Below are 25855 nucleotides of genomic sequence, written 5' to 3' on the forward strand. Positions count from 1 at the left end.
GTCTTAACTTAATCCAAAATTATCATTCATTAGCTTGAATCAAGTCTCTTGTAACTCCACAATGTTTACCATCATCAAATGGAAAAAATTTCAACAAGTAATTGCAAAATATCTTACGTATGGGTGATGAAACAGAGTGGCCTCAAGGGTTCTAAAGCCTCTGAGACCTTCACTCGCTTGATTTTAATGGATTTGAGCTATTTACAAAAATTAATGTAGTTTTAATTATGTCCCTAACAAGAACATGAGAGTCCCGCCCAACTACAAATTCATATCTACTTTGAATGGCATTTTCTCACCCGAATCACTCTCAAGTTTCAATGCCCGTACTTGCTAACATAGCCATCGATTACAGGGATAAAAATAACCATAAAAGAGGCTTGTCAAGTCTTGCAGTGCATCCCTATGGGACTAGCATAAAAGCCCATAACTAAATTGTGTGGCCATCTAATTGATCTGTAAAGCTTACCATTTTCCAAGAGTACAACAACTCGTGACAAACCAAAAAAATTATACACAAATGCCTAGCCATTTGACATGGAAACTACAGGCACTAATACAAGTACATTTGTTCAACCAAGGTCCATGATTTTAAGCATATTTGATTCTCTTTTATGTGTACTATTCTAGTTAAAAAAAATAATTTTTGGTAGGGGTAATTTATTGGCTTTTTTTATTCCTTAAATTTTGCACACTATGCTTTTATCTTTTACTTTGGGTATTTTATGAATGATGTATCAAATTTGTTTTTTAATTGGGATTATATATGAAATTAAAATATCACCACTTTTCATTCATATATAAATTAAAATACACTATAAGTAGATTTTATTTAGTTTTTAGAAAATAATATTAATTAATAATATAATATAAACCATAGAAAAATCCATTCATTTTAATTGAGTTTAAATGATTGTTTTTAACATTGATTATTCTATGATTTTAGTATTTTGTTAAAAATATATCAAAACTAATGTTTATATATACATATATATAATCTAAATATATATATAGAGAAATATATTAAATAACTATATATAAATATGTACAAGTTAATGTATAATAAAAATTTATAAAACTAAAATATATTTTTTATAATATCTATTTAAATTTAAATATGTAAATACATATAACATACGGCATATATGTACTAATACAATTTTTGGGAGTTGTTTATAATGCGACTTTTTGGAGATTCCGGTGACGGAATCCGGCGGAAGAAATTGAGGTTAAATCTTGATTTGTTGCAGTTAAAATGGTTTTTAAAGTGCATATTTGGATTCAGCACCCTGAAAAACCCCTGGGACACTTTCATTGTGTAGAAACTAGCTATCAAACTTGCGATTCCAATAAATTCTTGCCGGATTTCGACCGAAAAACCCGCCGGAAAGGCTTTCAAAAAATCGCACAACTGCCAATTTTTACAATTTAAAAAATTCTAGTTCTTTCGCTGCACTTTTGGAATAATTACTAGTATTTTTGGAATAATTATTAATATTAGTTAGTACAGAATTTATAAATTTAAGAGTACCAAATGAATAAAAGTTTGTTTGTGTTACTGATCGCTATGCTTGTTTTTATCCTTCCAAGTTAGATCAGAGCTTCTGCCAAAGATGTATTGATCAGAAATATATTTATATGATTGATTGTGAATGAACTTGTCAAATATATTACAAACTGCCAAAACAATTTGTTACAGTGCCATCTCGTGATAGCAGAGTGAATACAAGTTGGGTTCGATTACAACCTACGCTAAGAGGGGTATGAAGTTTGGTACAGAGCTGATGATGATCATGAGATGAGAGGACCTCCCTTGAGGTATTCAGTCAAGGCCAGCGCAACGAGGCCAATCATGGCAAAACGCCCATTCAACATCTCTGCCCCAGAAGACATTATTTCCTGTGATTTGCTCTCTTTGGACACTCCCTTGAACATGGGTATCAGAGAAGCAAGCGTGAAGAGAAGCGCGCTTCCAATAAACAGTGGAACTCCTCCGCTGGCCAGTTGGGCGGCGAGGTCTTTCCCGCTCGCTATCTCCACCCCGACAGCTGAGACGAATCCGAGCATGGCGAGTCTCCCATTTATGGTTTCTGGGGCTGGCCCACTGAAAGCGAACACGTCCTTAAAGTTTGTGCCCACCTGCATTATTATTTATGTCAATTCAATTCAGTTCAGTGCAGTGCATGTGCATGTTAATGTAAAAATTGGCGCTTGCATAATCGCTTACCGTCTCAGGAGGGGTAGAAGTTGATCGCCTTGACTCCGGCTGTGGATCCACATGACCCAAATTAAGTTATATATACAATAACATAAAACCTTATAGAATAACATAAAACCTTCTATTCGTGGATACGGAAACAGCGACAGAATTACTAACCCCTGCCATGATGCATTTACAGCGGCCATGATCGCAATATAATAATGAACACTATGTATGAGAACGAATCTAATTTATATGGACTTTGAGAACAATATGAAATAACTAAAGAAGAATAGCCACTATTGATCTGTTATGAGACTCCAGGGCTGGTTATTGTGTTATATATAAGGATGTGGAGGCCATACGGAAAAATCTACCGTCATTCATTGAACGGTAAACGCTTAACCAAGTCGAGGTTTCTCTTCCTCGGACTATGTTTCCACGTGGTTGGATAAAAATTGAGACGTAGATACTCCAACAACCGGCGCACCGCACTTGAAATAGCAGAGGGCATCACCATCACCAAAGATTATTCAACCTGTAGTAAGTCTCAAATTCGTGCTAGAATTTAGGAGTTCGTGTAAATCACGTTTTGAACCATTTCTATCCTCCTCTATCCTTTTTTTATAAAGGGTTATTGTAACAGGTGGGAGTAGGTTTTGAATGTCCATAGGGAGTGGGCATTTTAATTAGTTAATAAAGGTTTAAAAAACATAAGGATTTTCCATAATTAGATTAATTAGTTAGTTTAAAGAATTTTACTTATGGTTTATAAATGTAAATAAATGCAGTTTATTATCCAAATAAATGTAGTTTATTAATTTTCTAAATAAAGATATTTGATAATTTTAAATAATATTTTCCTTTCTAAAGTGCAATAAAATATTCCTAACGGTTAGATCTTGATTTATTCCAACATTTTTTATTATTACCTTAAATCTAGATCTATCATAATATTTTGTTATAAATAATATGGTTATCTCTTCATTCTTCACCATGACTATTCTCATCGTCCTAATTATCGCCTTGTGAGATTTGAGCTCCCATCTTTAGTTCAGGCCATCATCGTTTCTTCTTACCCATTACATACACTTTGAGAGACAATGAGTTGAATCAATAGCTGAAGCATAGGGTACAAAGGACTCATCCGAAAGAGGGGGATCTCTAGATCCAAGTCTATACATTCTCTTCACATGTATAAACATTTATTTTTCAATAATAGAATCAAAGTTCTGCTATTTCCATTGGATTCTCAATATATCATTTTATGGTACATGTTCATTTATATTTGGATATTATTTGTTGTAGGGTTTTGATATTTTATTTTTCAGATCTAAAGAGAAATGAAAACCATTCATTTTTGTTGTTAGGGTTATATGTCATGATTAACATAAGTGAAGGATTTTGGTGCAACTTCCAAGAAACTTCATACTAACAAATGGCAACTCGAGTAGCTTAAAAATTTAGAACCCTAGTGACTGTTTTTCGACATTTTTTTTAGCAATTTTCAGGATTTTTTCTTTCTCTCAATTTTCACTTCTTTTTTTTGGATTTTTACTCTTTGATTGAAGAATATTTGTTTTGTTGGGTTTCCTTGTCCTTTTTGCAGGTCACGTGTACCATTCGTGCAAGAGATGACACTGTTTGCAATAAATTTACGAAGAAATTCCTTTGGGGAGGGAGCACATTTTTTTTGACAAAATATTGCACCCCATATGGACATTTTGAGCCTTTTTATGCTCGAGGACACATTAAACATGTGAAAACTTGTGCCCCCTATTTCTACAATTTTTTTTCATAATTTTGGCGACAGTTATGCACGTGTGTCAGGAAGGGTTTCTTCTTGTTCCCTTTCACCCCTAGGCCCAAAGTCTCTTAGTATGTTTTCTCATTTCGAGGAAGGGAAAATCCCCTTAGGGTTTAGAGTACACCTCTACCATTTTGGAGACAATTTGTTCAGTTGAGGAATCTAGTGCGCAGAACATTTAGCCATTGTTTTCCAACGTTGTTGCCATCATTTTGTAGTCCTTTTTAGGTAATTTTTAGAATGATTTGTTTCCTTTTGAGACATGTGTTGAATTTATTCTTTAGGATCGCCACGAGCATCCTTCTTTTCACAATTTGATTTATGTTATTTTCCAATACTTTCCCTTATGTTTTTTCTTGGATTTTTTTGCATCATTTTAGCAGATCTAGCCTTAGATCCTAGCCCCTTATGCATTAAATCTTTTGGTATTTTCGTTTCTTTGGGTTGCTTGTATTGTCCTCATTTGTTCTTGTCGTTTCATAGATTTTTGCGTGGGGAATTGCGTGCTTCCGTTTGTTGTTATTTTACTATTATTTATAGTTTATGCACTTTATTTCTCAGTAGCATTGCCATCATAAAACATGATTTAATAAACACATCCACATACACATTATTCACACACTCACACCCTAATAAAACTAGCGCTTGGTTACAACCACTAAGGAAAGACTTGAAACAGTCCACATTAATTATAACTTAACTCACATAGATTAAGCCCAATTGGGCAATAGGGAAAAACAATCTTGTAATTAGATTTAGGGTCACTGGGATAGGATTCCACAAACCCCCATCGATCACTTACATTGAGAAATAGTAATTTGTCCTTGTAGGGAGCTTGAAAAGCTCCACAATCTCGAGGTCAAAACCAGAGCGTGCCAAAAAACTGATTTAGAGGGGGTTAGGCTTAGGTCTCAGTGTGTGAAAATCTCCACAACACTCCCCGACTAGTTGGTCTAGGGCTCTGCATTGCTGACTGACTAACAAGAAGAAAAAAATTATGTTGGAAATGTATTTGAGTATTGAGTATTGAGGGGGGATGAATCAGCAGTGATGGCCTTTATATCAATTTTAAAATTGTTACCACAATATCAAATAACCATGCCCATTCAAAATATTGCCTTAACTAAATATGAAAGAAACAATAAACTCAAACATAATAACCATGAGAAACATCAACACAAGCATGCACACATAAGAACACAAGTATTTATGTTCAAAACCCTTTCGAGAGAACACCACCCTACTTTTGTTGCACTGCTCAATTATTTTAATAATCTGTTGAACAAATTGTATATGGATTTGCTTACACCCATAAGCTAGAAGAATCAGCTTGCTTCAAATTATGACGGCATCCATCAGAACGGAAAATTGTTTCCTCTCATGGATATATCAAAATATATCTGCTCGAAGCTCCCACGACCAACGATCCTCTCCCAACTACCATTGGACTATCCAACTCCAACTAGATGGAGAAATATCTTCCTTTTACTGAATATGCCAAATCAATGTCTACTCTTAAGCCTCCACGCCTTCACTTCCTCCATGCAAACCACATTTAATAAATGTTTTATAATGGGTTCTCAATCAGCTCAACATGAGAAACCCACGAACACCATCATCCTACACATCAAATCTAAAAAAAAAAAGAATCCCTTAAGAGGGTTATTTCTTCTCTTCTAGTCACAACAATCTCTGCTCTCTAACACACCACAAGCGGCCAATTTTAGGCCACAATCAAAACGTAAAATATAAATCTTCTTCTAAACTCTATCTCTAATTTCTGCACACAATACATCGATAAAAAAATGCCAAACAATGTGAGTCGTTGCTGCAATATATACTCATTCTCGAGACCCTCAGAATGGAATACTCTAACGTTCTCAAGAAAACCAACCAATTCGTACCTTCCTCTATTTATCACTTTCTTATGTTGAGTAACTTTGTAAGTTGTACATGTTATGGATCACTTAACCATTTTTGCACACGCTTAAGATTTGGTTAAGATAGGATTTTTTACTAAATCAACCACTAACACCACTATCCATTTGATATTTTCAACTTTGATCAACTTCTAGCAGACCCGCGAACTTTTCCTACCATATGCTGAAAAATTCTGATCAAGAACATCCGACAATGCCAAAATTAGCTTAACAGCGTGAGGAATGTAGAGAAAAACTCCTGAAAAAACTCTGTCACACTTGAAACACAGGTTAAATTCGAATAGATCTCCCCAGTCTCTCCCATAGGACTGCCTACCAATGACTGGAGCTTTTCAATCATCCCGTGACTCATCATCCATGCAACTGGGGTAGAGGATGAAGGGAAACATCTTTCCTCAACTCATAAATTTCTCAAACTTCTTCCAAAGCTTCGCAAGCCTCTACATGACCTCCAGAAGTCACTGGTGCCTCTACAACACTTCATCAAATCACTTCCACATCACTATAACCATCGTAAGTGTTGAGCTAATTTATTGACTAAATTAACACAAGTATTTAATTATCAATTCGGGTTTGTAAAACTTGGAGGCAAATCCACTGTATATGGACATCAGATATAATCAAGTTTAGAAGATAAAATTTGAAGAATTAAGGAAGTACATATTACAAATATAAACTTATTTTAACAATTTCTACTTCATTTATGTAATATATGAGGGAAGAGGCTCCTAACTTAGGAGAACCAGGTTGTCCTTCCCTAGAATACTACTTTCATGAAGATAAATCTAAGAGCACTAATTAACAATGGTTTATGATGCAGAAGATGTAAAAGAAGAGGCTCCTAACTAAGGAGGTCCAGATTGTCCTCCTTCACAATCCTACTATATCACAATCACCATTGCTTCAAACCAGAAATGCATAAATAACTTCAAATAAGAAAAGGAGAATGAAATTCACTTTTAGTTCAAGATCAAATAGAAGGGGAATTTAACTTAAATTCCTGTGTGTTCCTTCATATGTAGATTAGAATTAAACCAATATTCATTCAACAAGCATCACACATCTAAATACATTTGAAACAAAAACTATTCTATGAAAACTATGAAAATTGAACCAAGAAGTGTACTTAGCTTGGTGTGGGGGCCCTCTACCCTTGCCTTGCACACTTGAAGAAATCTCAACTACAACAACTTCAGTAGATCAACCAAGCATGAACAACAAATTGGAATGAAAACAAGTTCTTCAAATTAGCTCCCAACTCCAATTATACAAAAGTTACATACAAATTCCATTACAAAAGCCATCAAAGTCTTGGCTTTAAATAGAGGTTTAATGAAACAAACTGATCTATATTATCTCTAACACTCATATCTACTCATATCCACCTATCTAAGTCGAACTCATCCAATTCATCCCAAGAAGTATGGTCAATCCCATAAAATCTCAAAACTGCCCCATTTCCTAGGGATTTTCTGGTGACTAGTCATGTTTGACCAGCCTTGACCGGGCCTAATAAAGCTTGTTCTGGCCGAACCAAGTGGAGTTAGCTTAGTCCTAGTTCCCAAGCTGTCCATCCATGCATCAAACTCGAGCCCAAGTGTCCTGCAAACATGTCATCCACATAGCTATTACGGAAATTTCTGATTCAGTCCAAAATTGCACTTGAAACTCAATTTTCATAAAAAATTCTAGAAATTGCAAAATTAAAATTAAACACCTGAATATGCATAAAATACATCAAAATGAGATGGATATGATGGAAAATGGATGGAAAATATAAGAATTAGGTAAGTTTCCCTAAGCAAAAATAGACCAAAACTGAGGGCCAACATCTCCCCCTTGCTGATCTTCAAGCATGTCCTCATGCTTGCCTTTGTCTCATTGATCTTCTGCCTCTGTATGCTGACCTCCCTTGCTGTTCTACCAATGGCTCTGTCCCTTGAAGATGAAGCTTTCTCTTGAGCTACCTGTAAAAGGATATCTATGCTTTCATGTACTTCTTCTCTTTTCTTGTGGATGACATTCTTTACCAATATATCATTCTGGATGAGCAACTTCAGATGACAAATAAAACTTGAATTTGGCAATACATTCCGACACAGGATTCATGTCCAACTCAAATCAATAATTTTACTCAAAGCATCCAATATCCAGTTGCCCTTACATCTCATTAAAAGAAGCAATTTTTTATGTCTAGGCATTCACTTTCAATTTAGCCACTCGTTCACCCATGCAATTTGCAAAATAGGGGTTGAAAGAACCATAAAAATATCCCAAACAGAAATGAATTTGAGAAAATTGCCCCCATGGAGTCTAATTAGGCTCGATCTTAAGAAAACCCATGTTTTCGTTTTTCAAATTTCATTTTCATTTGCCCAGAAAAAGCAATGAAAAATAGTAGTTTCTCAAAATTGAAATGCATTTCTGAGATTGAATGATCATTCAATTTGAAATCAATTTTTTCCTTCAAATGTTTCTCTAGCATCCTGCTTACCTCTTTTCCAATGCCCTTGACAAAGAGATGAGACCAATCCTCAAAAACATGAACAAAATTTTGATAAAAAGATTATAAAAACATAATAAACATGTTTTTATTAATCTATTTCTTATATTCTATCCTCTGTTTCATCAAATTTAAAAAAAAACTCCTTTGTCTCTGTCTTTGCAACATCTCTACCCTGTTCATGGAAACCAAGATTCAATAACTAATCTTTAGGACTGTATATAACTATGACCAATTTAAAACACTGCATCAACATATGACAATTCGCTGCCCAATGACCAATATAAACCATTGCACTGTTTTATTTAATCAACATATGACAATCAATATAAATTTGGCTTTGCATTAGCAAATATAAACGCAAATCTTTAAACATATGCCCGCACTTTGTTTTTAAAGACCCATTCCTTCATGCATCAAACTGAAACTCGACTTGTTTGATCATAAAAATGCATGGACAGGTGTAATTTTCGGCTCAGCAAACTCCATGTTTTCAAAACTGCACTCAAACTTTTTATTCATTACTTCAGCATGCAGTCAACCCGTAATAAACATTTTATTTCAGGGAGAACCGGGATTTGTCAGATGATTTATTTTGATTGTCTCCATTTCACCGTTAACAACTCATTCCCCGTGCCTTATTTGTGCAAGCAAACTCACTGGCTGTGATGAACTGTTGTGATTCCTCTGCATCGTGGCTCAATTAACCTGCGTTTTCCACTGTTAAACTGCATCTAAACATCCTACGACCTTACTGATGGAAGAGTTTCAATGAATGACGACAATGACACTGGTAAATGCATTATCTTATAACTGATGTTTTTATTAAAATATCCCGAGATTTCCTCAAGAATATCCGTTGCATTAATGAAAATGAATCGGATTTTGGCTCTTACCATTTTGCTCACGAAATATCTTTCTCAGTCCATTCTGCTTGAGCTTACACGTCAGCCAGATCTCCAGCGCCAATTTAATTAAATAAAATTGCCTTTGCGAGGATTCATTTATTAAATTAATGGCAAATATGTGGCAATCGCTCAGGTTGTTTAACTGAAGTTTTAGCTCACAATGCAATGCTTAACACAAGTATTTTTTCCTTGAAATCCACTAACAGTTGGAGGCGATCTCTTACCTTCTTTCCCGGGATTTCTGGAGTCTAGTGGAGCGCTGCTAACATTGAGAGAATTACGCTCTCTCTTTGAACTAGTGCATTATTCTTCTCACAGCTTGCTTATATATTCTACGTTGTTGCTTCTGTCAAAACGTTTCACTTCTTTCAGCCATATGCCAATGGCATCTACCATCTTTCCTGAGCCTCTCAATGGCCGTGATGGCCACAATGGCGGAGCTCTTCGCACAGGGTTTATGTCAAAACGTTTTTACCTGTTGACTGTAGCTGTAGCTCTTGTTAAAACGTTTTACTTCCCACAAGGTTTTTTCAAAACGTTTTTACCATTTACTGTTGTCTGGTACGCCGTGCATAACCATCAAACTGATAATTGGAACCGTGTTTAAATATTTTCATTGTGCTGTATGAACGCAAGTGGCTGCACATCGTTACTCCCTTTCTTTCTGAGCTTTCAAAATAGCGATGATGGTGTAGTTTAAATTCTGATTTGACCGCTTCTCTGTTGTTTGATTGCTTCCATCGTGGCCATCCTTCTGCATACCAACTCATTATGTCGTGACTGCTGTAAAAAAATAAATCATGGTTTTATTTTTTTTACTTTCGCCATTACCTACAGCTGTTCACCATTCATTCCTTCTCATATGAACCATGCACGCATAAACTATTTCAATTTAATGGCGCATATCCTTACCCTTTTCCGTATTACCATCATGCCCATCGAATTGTATTGCCATAAGTTTGAGAATGTTTTGAAAGCCTGTTTGAATCATATCCCCTGCCTAATATCATTTACTCCGCCATACTCATTTGCCATTTTCAGGATGCAAAAAGATTATGTTTTAATACAGTGCATATGTTTAACACATTCCTTTGTTGTATGCAAATGGTTCAGTGCGCATATATTTCCTTATGAAATATTGCCTTATATATATTTCGTTGATGTATTTCCCTTAAAAACAATGCGCATGTTTGATGATAATAATATTACCCTTTTGCATATTATCATATACTTGCCATCATATAACTTTACACCATGCATATATAAATAATAGCATTTCTTCTTATGCGCTTATGATAAGGTTAATCATTTCGATTTGCACTTATTCCATATGTATTGCAATGTCTTCCCTTAATTTTAAAATGACCATTTTTAGGTCATGTTTAAAATTGTTTCCATAGGACTAATGCTTGCTTTTTTTGTGCAGGTGCAACTTTTTTTAATTCCTCACATTGATCCATTTTTGCTTCTGGCTGAGATGTTGGCCCTCAGTTTTGGTCTATTTTTGCTTAGGGAAACTTACCTAATTCTTATATTTTCCATCCATTTTCCATCATTTCCATCTCATTTTGATGTATTTTATGCATATTCAGGTGTTTAATTTTAATTTTGCAATTTCTAGAATTTTTTATGAAAATTGAGTTTCAAGTGCAATTTTGGACTGAATCGGAAATTCCCGTAATAGCTATGTGGATGACATGTTTGCAGGACACTTGGGCTCGAGTTTGATGCATGGATGGATAGCTTGGGAACTAGGACTAAGCTAACTCCACTTGGTTCGGCCAGAACAAGCTTTATTAGGCCCGGTCAAGGCTGGTCAAACATGACTAGTCACCAGAAAATCCCTAGGAAATGGGGCAGTTTTGAGATTTTATGGGATTGACCATATTTCTTGGGACGAATTGGATGAGTTCGACTTAGATAGGTGGATATGAGTAGATATGAGTGTTAGAGATAATATAGATCAGTTTGTTTCATTAAACCTCTATTTAAAGCCAAGACTTTGATGGCTTTTGTAATGGAATTTGTATGTAACTTTTGTATAATTGGAGTTGGGAGCTAATTTGAAGAACTTGTTTTCATTCCAATTTGTTGTTCATGCTTGGTTGATCTACTGAAGTTGTTGTAGCTGAGATTTCTTCAAGTGTGCAAGGCAAGGGTGGAGGGCCCCCACACCAAGCTAAGTACACTTCTTGGTTCAATTTTCATAGTTTTCATAGACTAGTTTTTGTTTCAAATGTATTTAGATGTGTGATGATTGTTCAATGAATATTGGTTTAATTCTAATCTACATATGAAGGAACACACAGGAATTTAAGTTAAATTCCCCTTCTATTTGATCTTGAACTAAAAGTGAATTTCATTCTCCTTTTCTTATTTGAAGTTATTTATGCATTTCTGGTTTGAAGCAATGGTGATTGTGATATAGTAGGATTGTGAAGGAGGACAATCTGGACCTCCTTAGTTAGGAGCCTCTTCTTTTACATCTTCTGCATCATAAACCATTGTTAATTAGTGCTCTTAGATTTATCTTCATGAAAGTAGTATTGTAGGGAAGGACAACCTGGTTCTCCTAAGTTAGGAGCCTCTTCCCTCATATATTACATAAATGAAGTAGAAATTGCTAAAATAAGTTTATATTTGTAATATGTACTTCCTTAATTCTTCAAGTTTTATCTTCTAAACTTGATTATATCTGATGTCCATATACAGTGGATTTGCCTCCAAGTTTTACAAACCCGGATTGATAATTAAATACTTGTGTTAATTTAGTCAATAAATTAGCTCAACATTTTGGCGCCGTTGCCGGGGAGGCAATTATCAGCATAGTCAAAAAAAGATAAACAAAAACACTAAAAATTTAGTTAAGATACAATTCTCTTAGTTATGTTTCTTTATGCCTAGAAATAGAGATCCTAAAATTAGGTTTCCACAACAAAACCCCCCAACAAAAACATAAAATCAAAAAAAAAAAAAACTACAAAATCCATTTGCAAGACAAGATATAAAAAATGATGTTAAAGAATAGGCTACAACACTACTCCATTATTCAACATTCTTTCTCATCAAATCTTTATGATCAGAGAAATTTTCATGTCCAAACATTCATTAAAGTATATTTTCCAAATTTGGATATGAGTTTACTTATGATCTTGTTACGAAAATGGATGCACTGGAAATTCTCTTATACTTGAGAGAATGAATTATTTTTCTAAAATAGAATAGGATAGGATAGAATAAATAAACAAGTAGAATGAATTCACAATAAGACTTCCATAATAAATTTGTTTCAAACAATTTCTTCGAATCATTGTTCAATATTCATTTGAAAGGACTACATGGAAAAATGCAGTAAGAACAAGCCTATTTTGGGTAAGCATATAGGATCATTTTGAAATCATGGTTTATTTACATATCTCTTGAAATCTAGTTTTGGAATCCATTTTGAAGTTCTCAATTTATATCACAAATAAAAATGTGATCAAAATCAAAACTAGGTCTCAAGTGAAATGTTGAGGACAGAGTTAGTACAACCTATATATGAAGTGATAATGGGAACATTTTTATCTGAAATTCATAGGGAATATAGCCCTTTGAATCTAGTTTCCAAATCAATTTGAATCACTTCAATCAGGTATTATATGAAAAAGTTATTCTTGAAATACTAATTGCTTGTCGAAACATCTGCATGGTGACAATTCTAGGTCTTGACTGTTCATTGGCATATTTTAAATACCAAATCATCTTCTTTTCAAAACCTGTTTATACGGGAGATATATATTCAAGTCTAGTTTAAGACACAATTTGAATCATCCCATTTGGAGGTGAAATGAAAAAGTTATGCCACATTTAGTGACTGCATGTCTTCAAACCAGCATAGCAAAACTCTGCCTCCTAGGCCTGTTCATCACCAATTTTGTGATATCAAGCCTAAGAATTTTTAAAACCAGTTTCTACTGGAAATACAAAAATGAATCTACTTTAATCTCCAAGTGGAATTACATTGATCTGATATTTATCGAAGAAGTTACGCTTCTAACAGTGACTGTTGGTCTAGTTAAAAATTAACAAGAAGCTCTATCAAACATGGCACTCCTTATAATTTTTACCATATCATTTTAAGCCATTTTGAAAACCTGTTTATACTGGAGGAAGCCGTATGAATTCACTTCTACGTGGCTTTGGAATCACTCTAATTCGATATCAAACAAATATTTTGTAAACAAAATGCCACTAGGAGGTCTAGGCTGCCCACCATTCCTCAAAGGGGTAAATAAATGCAATTTGTTTGTATATAATCTTTGGACTTGTTTTCTAAGAAATGCTTGTAATGATTTACATATTTATTGGAAGAAGAGAGACAATACACCTCTCTTCCTCCATCATCTAATGTTGTATTGCAGGCAAATGCTATGTTTTTGCAGGTCACAGGAAGAATGAAGGAGTGAAGTCCATGGATGAAGTAATTTTCAAAGTCAAATTCATATTCCAAAATATGAATACAAATGTTCAAGTCAAAGCAAAGTGAAAATTCACCTGATGTTGAGTTCATTCAATGAAAATCAAACTCTTGAAGCTTGCTCTTCAATGTTGACCAACAACATCAACAAACCCTACAACATGATCGAGATCAAGGCAAAAAGCCATGAAGACAATCATTAGGAGAAGCAATCAAGTTCAGTACCATGTCAAGTCACATCAATCTTCAAAGAAGCCTTTCATATTGAATTCGTATTTTGATCATCATCATTTGTTCATGATTTGAATTCATATTGTTCATCATCCATACTGTATGTTAAGCTCCATGACCAAGCATGTTGAAGTCCAGACTTACTACTACATCATGACTTCAATATAAACTATTTTCATAAGCTTTCATACTTCCCTACTCCATTACACCCCACCTCCATTCAGAAAAAAAATAGAAAAATTTCAAAAATAATAGAGTTTGGTTGTTAAAATCCATGAAAGTGGGACAATACAAACTCGAATTCATATTGGAAAACCAACTTGCTTGGCCAATATGAATTCTCTATTTTGTTTTGCCATTTCTTCAGTTTGCGTTTGCAGGAATCATCCTCCAGAATAAAGAAGACTTGAGGACAAGTCTTCCCATCAGCAAGGGGGGAAGGTTCACAAAAATAAACTTAGTTGTGCAGCTGAATTGACGATGGAACTTGTATTGTTGGCAGTTGGGACCTGAAATATTTTTGAATTCAATTGCAGAGGGACCTGAAATGTTAGCAAAAACATGTATATATTGCATAAAAATGTACATGACAAAAGGGACCTGAGTTATTATGAATCAATTGAAGAGGGACCTGAACGACATCAACAATCAATGGACCAGAATCAATGAAGGATGCTAGAACATAAGGCATAAATAAGCTCTATCTATCTACGATATTTGATCAAGACAACTTCATCCAATATTGTTAAAGAACAACAACATTCATCCAATACTACAGGGAAGTACAAGAATAGTAAGTGCACAATTTTGCTCTTGTAAATTCAAATTTTTGTAGAAATTTTTAGACTTTGTTGAAATTGAGTTAATACGTGAATGCACATTCATCACATTTTCCTCCTTCTATACCCATTAGCCTATGTCCATCCTACTACATTTACCCTATACCTAATCCAATGTACATATGTACATCTTATATTCATTCCATAGCCCTAACATTTCATAACCCTAAATATCATTCTCTATTTACCTATATTTATTTTCTACATTCCATATTCATTTCATAACCCTAACTATTTTTCCGTAAAGCAAAAATAGACCAAAACTGAGGGCCAACAGTAAGTCAAACAAGGTTGACTTGGATGCCAACCAACAACAATACTAGCACCCGGGCCATCAAAATTCTCCACAAACACTCTACCTTCAATATGCATCTTGTTGGGTTGTTGGGTCCTGACACAGGTTGGGAGTTTAATTAGACAAACAAATCCATGTACTACTGGCCCTTTCAGCAACAGTCCGTGCAGTGCAGACTGAGGTCTCACCCGAAGCAGTATGGGGGGATGTTGGAACCAGGTTTCCGCACCCTTGAGATGTCTGAGGGGTTTGATTTAGTCCAACTGTGAATACCTTCACGCATGTTACTTCGCGTAATTCCTGGACCTATATGGCCTTCGCAACCTATTATCTTTGCCTTCGCGTAGCCCTAACCAGGGACTGTGGGGCTTTCACACTGCTGGAGCAGTGATCTGCACTATTTCCCCAAGTCACGCCATGGATCTTACTTATCTCCTTATAACAGTTAGTTATCTTCACGTAAATAGATACCTTATATTACATTCACTTACTCAGCATATTCATATAAGTTCGCGGAGTAAATAACCAGTAAACATGCAATTCATACCCAATATACTTTAATGCATAAAACAGGAAAATATACACAGAAATATGGTAAAACTTCTCTTTATTAATGTTTCAAATGGTTATAGACTCAACCTACCCTGCGCACTTAGCTGCAGGGGTCTGCGCACTCAACTGCATACTACTAGGCCTATGCGCACTCAGCTGCAGAGCCTTCTCCTACTCTATGACCCAAAGACACAAATCTACACTTCAGATACTTTTCTATCCTTATATTCCATTGTCATCAATCCATTTTATACAATCCCATGGTCTGCCGACCATGGGTAGTTCTCTCAATCTGACACTACATTTACAAAAGTAATGGTGGACAACTCTATGACTCTATTACAACATCGCGCCCCACACTCGCAATTCGCTAAGTCTTTACAATGGTCTTTAAGCCCTAAAACTTTCCATGTGGGGGATTCCACGCCCAACAGGCCTCCAAAACAAACATCATGACTCACCCTCGAGTCACTCTGTCAGTGCAGAGATCCTTTCGCAAAGACCTCCCAACTCTGCTCAAACTGCTACAAGGTCGGCAGTGCACTGAGCGGCTGCTTGTTGAATCTCATGTACTCATTGTTCCGAGACCGCGTTGTCGTAACTGCTCCCTTGCATCTGTTCCTATGTCCCCGACAGCTGAGACGAATCTGAGCACGACGAGTCTCCCATTTATGGTTTCTAGGGCTGGCCCACTGTAAGCAAACACATCCTTAAAGTTTGTGCTCACCTGCATTATTATTTATGTCAATTCAATTTAGTTCAGTGCAGTGCATGTTAATGTAAAAATTGGCGCTTGCATAAACGGTAAACGCTTAGCCAAGTCGAGGTTTCTCTTCCTCGGACTATGTTTCCACGTGGTTGGATAAACATTGAGACGTAGATCCTCGAACAACTGGCGCACCACACTTGTATAATTGGAACGTTTCCAACTAATTTAATAATAGATTTTTAGATTTTTAATAATGAAATAGTAGAGGGCATCACCATCACCATAGATTATTCAACCTGTAGTATGTCTCAACTTTGTGCTAGAATTTAGGAGTTCGTGTAAATCACATTTTGAACCATTTCTATACTTGTCTATCCTTTTTTTTATAAAAGGTTATTGTAACAGGTGGGAGTAGGTTTTGAATGTCCATAGGGAGTGGGCATTTTAATTAGTTAATAAAGGTTTAAAAGACATAAGGATTTTCCATAATTAGATTAATTAGTTAGTTTAAAGAATTTTACTTATGGTTTATAAATGCAAATAAATGCAGTTTACTATCCAACTTTTCCCACATTTGAATATTTTTTTTAAATTTTACAAAGTTTATGTAATAATAAGTTTATACATGAGCATTATAAATCTTATTTCTTTCTCACTTATTTTGTTGTGTATTATGGAGAAGGGTACGATGGAGGAATTGGCCTAATGGGTGATGTATGTAGGTTTATTTGGCTTGGAATTAAGATGAAAATTGCAGTATTTACCTTCTTCTAGATGCAAGCTCCTTGTCCAATAGCAATGGATGCAAGTGTGCAATTATTTGGCTAGAGTTGGACTATGTCTATGTTATCCATCTTTGTAGTAATTTTCTAAATAAAGATATTTGATAATTTTAAATAATATTTCCCTCTCTAAAATGCAATAAAATATTCCTAACGGTTAGATCTTGATTTATTCCAACATTTTTTATTATTATCTTAAATCTAGATCTATCATAATATTTTGTTATAAATAGTATGGTTTTCTCCTCATTCTTCACCATGACTATTCTCATCGTCCTCATTATTTCCTTGTGAGATTTGAGCTCCCATCTTTAGTTCAGGCCATCACCGTTTCTTCTTACCCATTACATACACTTTGAGAGACAATGAGTTGAACCAATAGTTGAAGCATAGGGTACAAAGGACCCATCCCAAAGAGGGGGATCTCTAGATCCAAGTCTATACATTCTCTTCACATGTATAAACATTTATTTTCCAATAATAGAATCAAAGTTCTGCTATTTCCATTGGATTCTCAATATATCATTTTATGGTACATGTTCATTTATATTTGTATATTATTTGTTGGAGGGTTTTGATATTTTATTTTTCAGATCTAAAGAGAAATGAAAACCATTCATTTTTGTTGTTAGGGTTATATGTCACGATTAACATAAGTGAAGGATTTTGGTGCAACTTCCAAGAAACTTCATACCAACAAATGGCAACTCGAGTAGCTTAAAAATTTAGAACCCTAGTGACTGTTTTTTCGAAATTTTTTTTAGCAATTTTCAGGATTTTTTGTTTCTCTAAATTTTCACTTCTTTTTTTTGGATTTTTACTCTTTGGTTGAAGAATATTTGTTCTGTAGAAATTTCAATAATATAACACTTATTCATAGAGATTATCTTTATTATACACTATTTGCGCAATGCATGCATAATACATAACCTCCTCTACCATTGATCATCAATTTGCGGAATTAAAAAAAACAATCGCATGTGCGCATTGAAACATCAATCACACATATCAACACAGTATGTAATGGGGAAAGGATACAGCTGAAAACCCACAACTATCTGTATATTATAATGATAGAGAACATGTAACAATACATAGTACAATACTCCTCACATGTACTCAGTACTATCTCCACATGCTACACACAAACTAGCACAGATCTGAACAAGTTACAGGTTCAAATCTCCTCCACTATTTTGCCTGCCTCTATTGCGCAATCCAAGTTGAGAATAGATCAGATCCAAGTTCGAATTCCCTTGGCTTGTACTGTTCATAACGTGGTTTAGTTTCTTTGTTTCTTCAACAATTTTTTTGTCTAATTCCATCTCAATTTTGGACTTATCAAGGTTTTTTCTCAGAGCTAATCTTTGCTTCTAAACTATGGCAGTTATTTCCCAATCAATGATTAATCCATTAAAAACCTCTTCTTCCCTTTTTGCATCATCAAGCTTGAGTTTTAGAGACAAAATTTCATGTTTATATATTTTTATAATCATTTTCTCCCGTTTCTTGGTCAATTATTGTTTCGAGAGGTTACTCTCATCTTCTAGCTTCTTACAATTATTTTCCTTTTCTTCTAATTGTTGTGCCAGATTGTCTTCACTCTTAATAGCTTCCTCAAACTTTTTACTTTGGTAAACAAACTCTTCATACCTTCTTCATCTCACAACAACTTCTCTTTTTTTTTTCTTCCTTCAGGTCATCTTTAATTCATCAAGGGCGTTGATGAGCTCCCCTTCAAGATCTACTACACTTTCATCTTCTTCTTCCTTGAGGTTTGATTCGTTCTTATATTTAGATTTAGATTCTAATGCCATGAGTAAGAATTCATCAACCTCATCTTTTGGAGACTCTTGCCTATTTCCTTCTAATGCAAAACTATCCTCTTTGGAGTAGAGACCATTTTTTCTTGAAACGATTCTTCTTATGATATTCTTGAGCTTTATCTCTGCGCTTCTGATCCTTTTCCTCTCTTGTCTTATCTCAATAAGGAAACTTGGAGGAAAATTTCTCAAACCTTCCACATTCAAAGCATTGGAAGGGTAGATGTCCCTTATACTTTCCTAAACCATGTTTTAGCTTTCTAGCCAACTAAGCAAACTCTTGATCAAATTCATACTTGGAACATTCTTGGTGATATTTGTGTTCCTTATTCTTCATTGAGGGTTTAAATTCTACCTCCTTTTGCTCAAACTTCTCTTTTTCTATTCTCATCTCATAGGAAGTGAGAGTTCCATGTAGCGCCTTCATTAAAAGAGACTTTAAGTTTGATATCTCTTATGTAGATGAGATCCTAGAACTGAATCTCATAGGAAGAGATATAAATACATTCTAGAAAACTACTTCATTCATGAGTTGTTCTCCAAATCCTCTAATCATATTTTCTACCTCATTAATCTAAGAAAATATTCTGGTATATTTTCCTCCTTATTCATTCTTAAGCTCTCAAACCTCATTCTAATCGCTTGAAGTTTGGCTTGCTTAACTTTCTCATCTCCTTTATAACTATTCTAGAGCTTGTAGCATACTTCCTTAGTTGACTTACATTGAATTACTTTTACAAGGTCATATTGATTAAGGCCAAAGAGAATTGCACTCTTTGCCTTTTCATTGTTCCCATAAACATTTTTATCATTTTCATTTGTAGGAGGGGTTTCTCGGACAATATAATCAACTAATACAAAACTCCAAACATCTACACCTAGGGACATGCGATAGGCTTCCATACTGACTTTCCAAAATACATAATTTGTACCATCAAGTACTGGTATCTTACTTGAATAAGCATCCTGACTTTCTGGTTTAGCCATGATGCCCTATCAATTTACCTTTTAGTGGTAAAGTTATTCCTAAAGGAACCTGTATCTGATACCAATTTTTGGGATCATGATTTATGTTACACTAGAACTCACAGGTGTTAGTAAACAGACATATTTCTAGAGCTAACAGATCCTCAAGTGATGGTTAAGGACATGTCATGAAACACACAGGCAGCATTGCCAAGTACAGTAAGGGGAGCTATAATTTTACCATGATTGTTCACAATTATTTTGCAGTATCATTTATTTCCTAAAAATCCCCTTAAAATCGAAGTGTTTTAGGATGGGGATAATCATGGATATTCAAACCTAGGAGCCCAAAAGGCACCTTTGGAATGCTTCATAAAAAATTGGTCATCTCGAAAGAGTTTCAATGAATTATCAGCATTCTCTATGTGTAGTTCCAATGCTTTATTGTAGACCATAATATCGTCAAAGAAGACTAGCAAAACTTGCATAGAAAGGCTTTGAATTTTTTTTCATGAGGCTCTAGAAGGTTGACGAAGTTTAATAAATATTGAAAGTAATCACAAAAAACTCATATTGACCTTCATATGTTTATTATTGAAAAACTTCTCTCCATGCTTTTCATCTAGAAGATCATTAATAATTAGGACACTTGCACTAGGTTCCTTCCTTCTTTAATATCAAGACTACTACTCATGAGTAAGGGCTTGTAGTAGGTTGTATGACCTCCACCTTCAATAGTTCTTGAGTGATATTTTTTCTTATATCAATTTGTGCAAAAGGGTGTTAATAAGAACGTACATTTTGTGGTTGAATTCCTAGGATCAAGGGAATGTTATGTTAGTGCTTTCTTTAAGAATGGATAAACTTAGTCTTTGGTGTTTGAAAGACTTGATGATTTTTGTGAAGGAACAATTGAAAATTTAAGAGTATTTCTTATGTCAAATTATGGATTATCCATAACTTATATGGAATTAAATTGGCAAATAATTCTAGAGTGGCCTTTATTTAATAATTTTTCCATACTATGGGCATTGACTATTTCAAGGGACCTTACCAAAATCCATTGAAGGGTGTATACATGTCCCCCTTTAGAGAAATCTATATAGATTTCTTTCAAATACATTATGAGTGATCCCAATGTGCATAGACACTCTACCCCCAATATTATATCATAGCCACCCATATCAATGGAAAATAAATGGGATTTGAGTTGATAGTCTCCGATATAGAGTTTGACATTTTCACATTTTCCCCCACAGTTCATTATACCTCAATTGGGGATCATGATTTAAAATTTGTGTCCTAGGCATTAAAAACAATGGGTTTATTCTACCACTCTCTTATGAATGAAAATATGAGTACCACCATTATGAATGAGGACTACAACATTATGGAACTTGATGTGGTCTATGAAGTTAAAATGCCTGATAATGCACACATAGAGATTAGGGTTTCCTCATGGAGAAGTGGAGGTTCAATATGTGCCTAAGCTTGAGTGCTGGTGTATACAACTTATAATGATGATGTCTATTTAATAGTTATGAATTTGGGTATGGCCTGAGTGGTCACAACAATTTGGAACAATTTATTTTCTTTAGACCTATGAATTAAAGCATATTTTTCTTTAAACCTATACAACTTCATTTGTTTTTTCTAACCCTGAGTGTCTTCAAAATGAGGCTTCCTTCCACGTAACAAAACTATTCAGTTGCAAGGAGGTTGTAAAACCTAGAAATGGAAATTACAAATGCACCACTAATGATAGGAATATTAAGGCATGGGATATCGAAAACACGAGTTATGGATGGAACTCATATTTATTATTTATTGAGGGAGTAATACATAAACTGCCAATTGTTTATCCAGGGATGGGAATCATAAACAATAGAGATGGAAATCACAAGAAAAGGCACCAACAGCCTGCATGAATTTGTTTTTGTTAATTATCCAAATGCTTAATGCACCTGTTAGTTATCTAGGCATGGGAATCACAAATGCACTAGGTCTTAACTTAATCCAAAATTATCATTCATTAGCTTGAATCAAGTCTCTTGTAACTCCACAATGTTTACCATCATCAAATGGAAAAAATTTCAACAAGTAATTGCAAAATATCTTACGTATGGGTGATGAAACAGAGTGGCCTCAAGGGTTCTAAAGCCTCTGAGACCTTCACTCGCTTGATTTTAATGGATTTGAGCTATTTACAAAAATTTATAATGAATTAATGTAGTTTTAATTATGTCCCTAACAAGAACATGAGAGTCCCGCCCAACTATAAATTCATATTTACTTTGAATGGCATTTTCTCACCCGAATCACTCTCAAGTTTCAATGCCCGTACTTGCTAACATAGCCATCGATTACAGGGATAAAAATAACCATAAAAGAGGCTTGTCAAGTCTTGCAGTGCATCCCTATGGGACTAGCATAAAAGCCCATAACTAAATTGTGTGGCCATCTAATTGATCTGTAAAGCTTACCATTTTCCAAGAGTACAACAACTCGTGACAAACGAAAAAAATTATACACAAATGCCTAGCCATTTGACATGGAAACTACAGGCACTAATACAAGTACATTTGTTCAACCGAGGTCCATGATTTTAAGCATATTTGATTCTCTTTTATGTGTACTATTCTAGTTAAAAAAAAATAATTTTTGGTAGGGGTAATTTAATGGCTTTTTTTATTCCTTAAATTTTGCACACTATGCTTTTATCTTTTACTTTGGGTATTTTATGAATGATGTATCAAATTTGTTTTTTAATTGGGATTATATATGAAATTAAAATATCACCACTTTTCATTCATATATAAATTAAAATACACTATAAATAGATTTTATTTAGTTTTTAGAAAATAATATTAATTAATAATATAATATAAACCATAGATTTTTTAATCCATTCATTTTAATTGAGTTTAAATGATTGTTTTTAACATTGGTTATTCTATGATTTTAGTATTTTGTTAAAAATATATCAAAACTAATGTTTATATATATATATATATATATAATCTAATATATATATAGAGAAATATATTAAATAACTATATATAAATATGTACAACTTAATGTATAATAAAAATTTATAAAACTAAAATATTATTTTTTATAATATCTATTTAAATTTAAATATGTAAATACATATAACATATGGCATATATGTACTAATAAATTCCTTATACAATTTTTGCAATTTAAAAAATTTTAGTTCTTTCGCTGCACTTTTGGAATAATTACTAGTATTTTTGGAATAATTATTAATATTTAGTTAGTACGGAATTTAGAAATTTACGAGTACCAAATGAATAAAAGTTTGTTTGTGTTACTGATCGCTATGCTTGTTTTTATCCTTCCAAGTTAGATCAGAGTTTCTGCCAAAGATGTACTGATCAGAAATATATTTATATGATTGATTGTGAATGAACTTGTCAAATATATCACAAACTGCCAAAACAATTTGTTACAGTGCCATCTCGTGATAGCAGAGTGAATACAAGTTGGGTTCGATTACAACCTACACTAAGAGGGGTATGAAGTTTGGTACAGAGCTGATGATGATCATGAGATGAGAGGACCTCCCTTGAGGTATTCAGTCAAGGCCAGCGCAACGAGGCCAATCATGGCAAAACGCCCATTCAACATCTCTGCCCCAGAAGACATTATTTCCTGTGATTTGCTCTCTTTGGACACTCCCTTGAACATGGGTATCAGAGAAGCAAGCGTGAAGAGAACCGCGCTTCCAATAAACAGTGGAACTCCTCCGCTGGCCAGTTGGGCGGCGAGGTCTTTCCCGCTCGCTATCTCCACCCCGACAGCTGAGACGAATCCGAGCATGGCGAGTCTCCCATTTATGGTTTCTGGGGCTGGCCCACTGAAAGCAAACACGTCCTTAAAGTTTGTGCTCACCTGCATTATTATTTATGTCAATTCAATTCAGTTCAGTGCAGTGCATGTGCATGTTAATGTAAAAATTGGCGCTTGCATAATCGCTTACCGTCTCAGGAGGGGTAGAAGGTGATCGCCTTGACTCCGGCTGTGGATCCACATGACCCAAATTAAGTTATATATAGAATAACATAAAACCTTATAGAATAACATAAAACCTTCTATTCGTGGATACGGAAACAGCGACAGAATTACTAACCCCTGCCATGCATTTTACTCGAAGCTGCCTGCTGGTTGTTGACCTTTCCGCTGGCCTCCGTTGCAGGAGCGATGCTCCATTCATCGCCATTACTGATGCATTTACAGCGGCCATGATCGCAATATAATAATGAACACTATGTATGAGAACGAATCTAATTTATATGGACTTTGAGAACAATATGAAATAACTAAAGAAGAATAGCCACTATTGATCTGTTATGAGACTCCAGGGCTGGTTATTGTGTTATATATAAGGATGTGGAGGCCATACGGAAAAATCTACCGTCATTCATTGAACGGTAAACGCTTAACCAAGTCGAGGTTTCTCTTCCTCGGACTATGTTTCCACGTGGTTGGATAAAAATTGAGACGTAGATCCTCGAACAACCGGCGCACCGCACTTGAAATAGTAGAGGGCATCACCATCACCATAGATTATTCAACCTGTAGTAAGTCTCAACTTCGTGCTAGAATTTAGGAGTTCGTGTAAATCACGTTTTGAACCATTTCTATCCTCGTCTATCCTTTTTTTTATAAAGGGTTATTGTAACAGGTGGGAGTAGGTTTTGAATGTCCATAGGGAGTGGGCATTTTAATTAGTTAAGACTATCCATCATGTTTGTATAGAGGATGCTCAAGTCATTGCCAAAGTTGCGCAGTTTCACATCGCAAATTTAGAGAGGCCCTGGAGATTGAGAAAAGGCCGAACAATCTTAATAGGGATGATGGCTGGAAGATTAGCAGTTGCTGGGTCCCAGCCTTGTCTTCCTAGCCTCCTCATTCCCCTTTGGTTAGGTCTTAGGGTTTCTGTCTTCCTCTCCTCAATTTCTGTTTTTGGCGGCTGTGCGTCTTGGAATGCAGGAGGTAGTAATTTGGTATTATTTAGTTTCGGGCCAATTATGGTTTTAATCCTATCCGAGGGACCAATTTAAAATTAGATTAGATTTTGATAAAAAGATTGTTGGGCATAATTATGTTTTAATCCTATCGAGGGGGTAATTTAAATTTAGAAAAAACTTCTTTGCATTGTTTTAACCTGTTATTTCCTTAAACCAAATTCATATATATTTAATTAAAATAAACCAATTTTAAACCTTGCAAGTAATAAAATAGTTTAGTAATAAATATTGCATTGTTTAATGGAATAAATTACAATTAGATAAACATGGCTTTAATTAGTATTTATACTAGAAAATATTTATAAGATAAAAATTATTTTTAAATATAGAGTATTAATAAACATAATTATTGTTTGAATTATCATAATTAATGGACATGTTTAATTTTAGAGGAGACTCCAGTTCACCTTTGGACTCTGAATTTTATTAATTATTAGCACAGTCAACCTATTGTAACTATATTTCAAGAATAATGGTAATTTAATACTATTTATTGTCTATCTAAATAATAATCATTTAGGCCTTATTGTGAAGATTTAATTGGCTGTGATGACCTGTTATATTTAGTTGCACCAATTTTTAATGACCAATATTTCTAGGTTAACTTTGGACCCTTTGATTTAAACAGTTTTATGAATTAATATGACACTTTGCATTATATTGTAACTAAATTCTAGGAATAATAGTAGATTCCAGCGCCAATTTAATTAAATAAAATTGCCTTTGGAGGATTATTTATTAAATTAATGGCAAATATGTGGCAATCGCTCAGGTTGTTTAACTGAAG

The 25855-nt window shown here is 34.5% G+C and overlaps 2 protein-coding genes across 2 annotated transcripts; both read right to left on the minus strand.

The window, feature by feature from the left end:
- Nucleotides 1-1722: 1722 nt before the first annotated feature.
- On the minus strand, nt 1723-24374 carry LOC149147568 (early light-induced protein, chloroplastic-like). Its single transcript, XM_089438676.1, has 3 exons — nt 24168-24374; nt 2228-2266; nt 1723-2139 (listed from the first exon to the last, which is right to left on the minus strand). The coding sequence occupies exons 1-3, from the start codon at nt 24279-24281 to the stop codon at nt 1792-1794; spliced, it is 501 nt and encodes a 166-aa protein (XP_089294802.1). The 5' UTR covers nt 24282-24374; the 3' UTR covers nt 1723-1791.
- Nucleotides 23402-24161, minus strand: LOC149147569 (early light-induced protein 1, chloroplastic-like). The gene has a single exon (XM_089438677.1). The coding sequence runs from the start codon at nt 23933-23935 to the stop codon at nt 23582-23584; it is 354 nt and encodes a 117-aa protein (XP_089294803.1). The 5' UTR covers nt 23936-24161; the 3' UTR covers nt 23402-23581.
- Nucleotides 24375-25855: the final 1481 nt, after the last annotated feature.

This window comes from Pinus tabuliformis, chromosome 9 (assembly GCF_031772625.1).
Source record: "Pinus tabuliformis cultivar Carrire ecotype Pingquan chromosome 9, CPIR1, whole genome shotgun sequence".
In the NCBI taxonomy this organism is placed as follows: Eukaryota; Viridiplantae; Streptophyta; class Pinopsida; order Pinales; family Pinaceae; genus Pinus; species Pinus tabuliformis.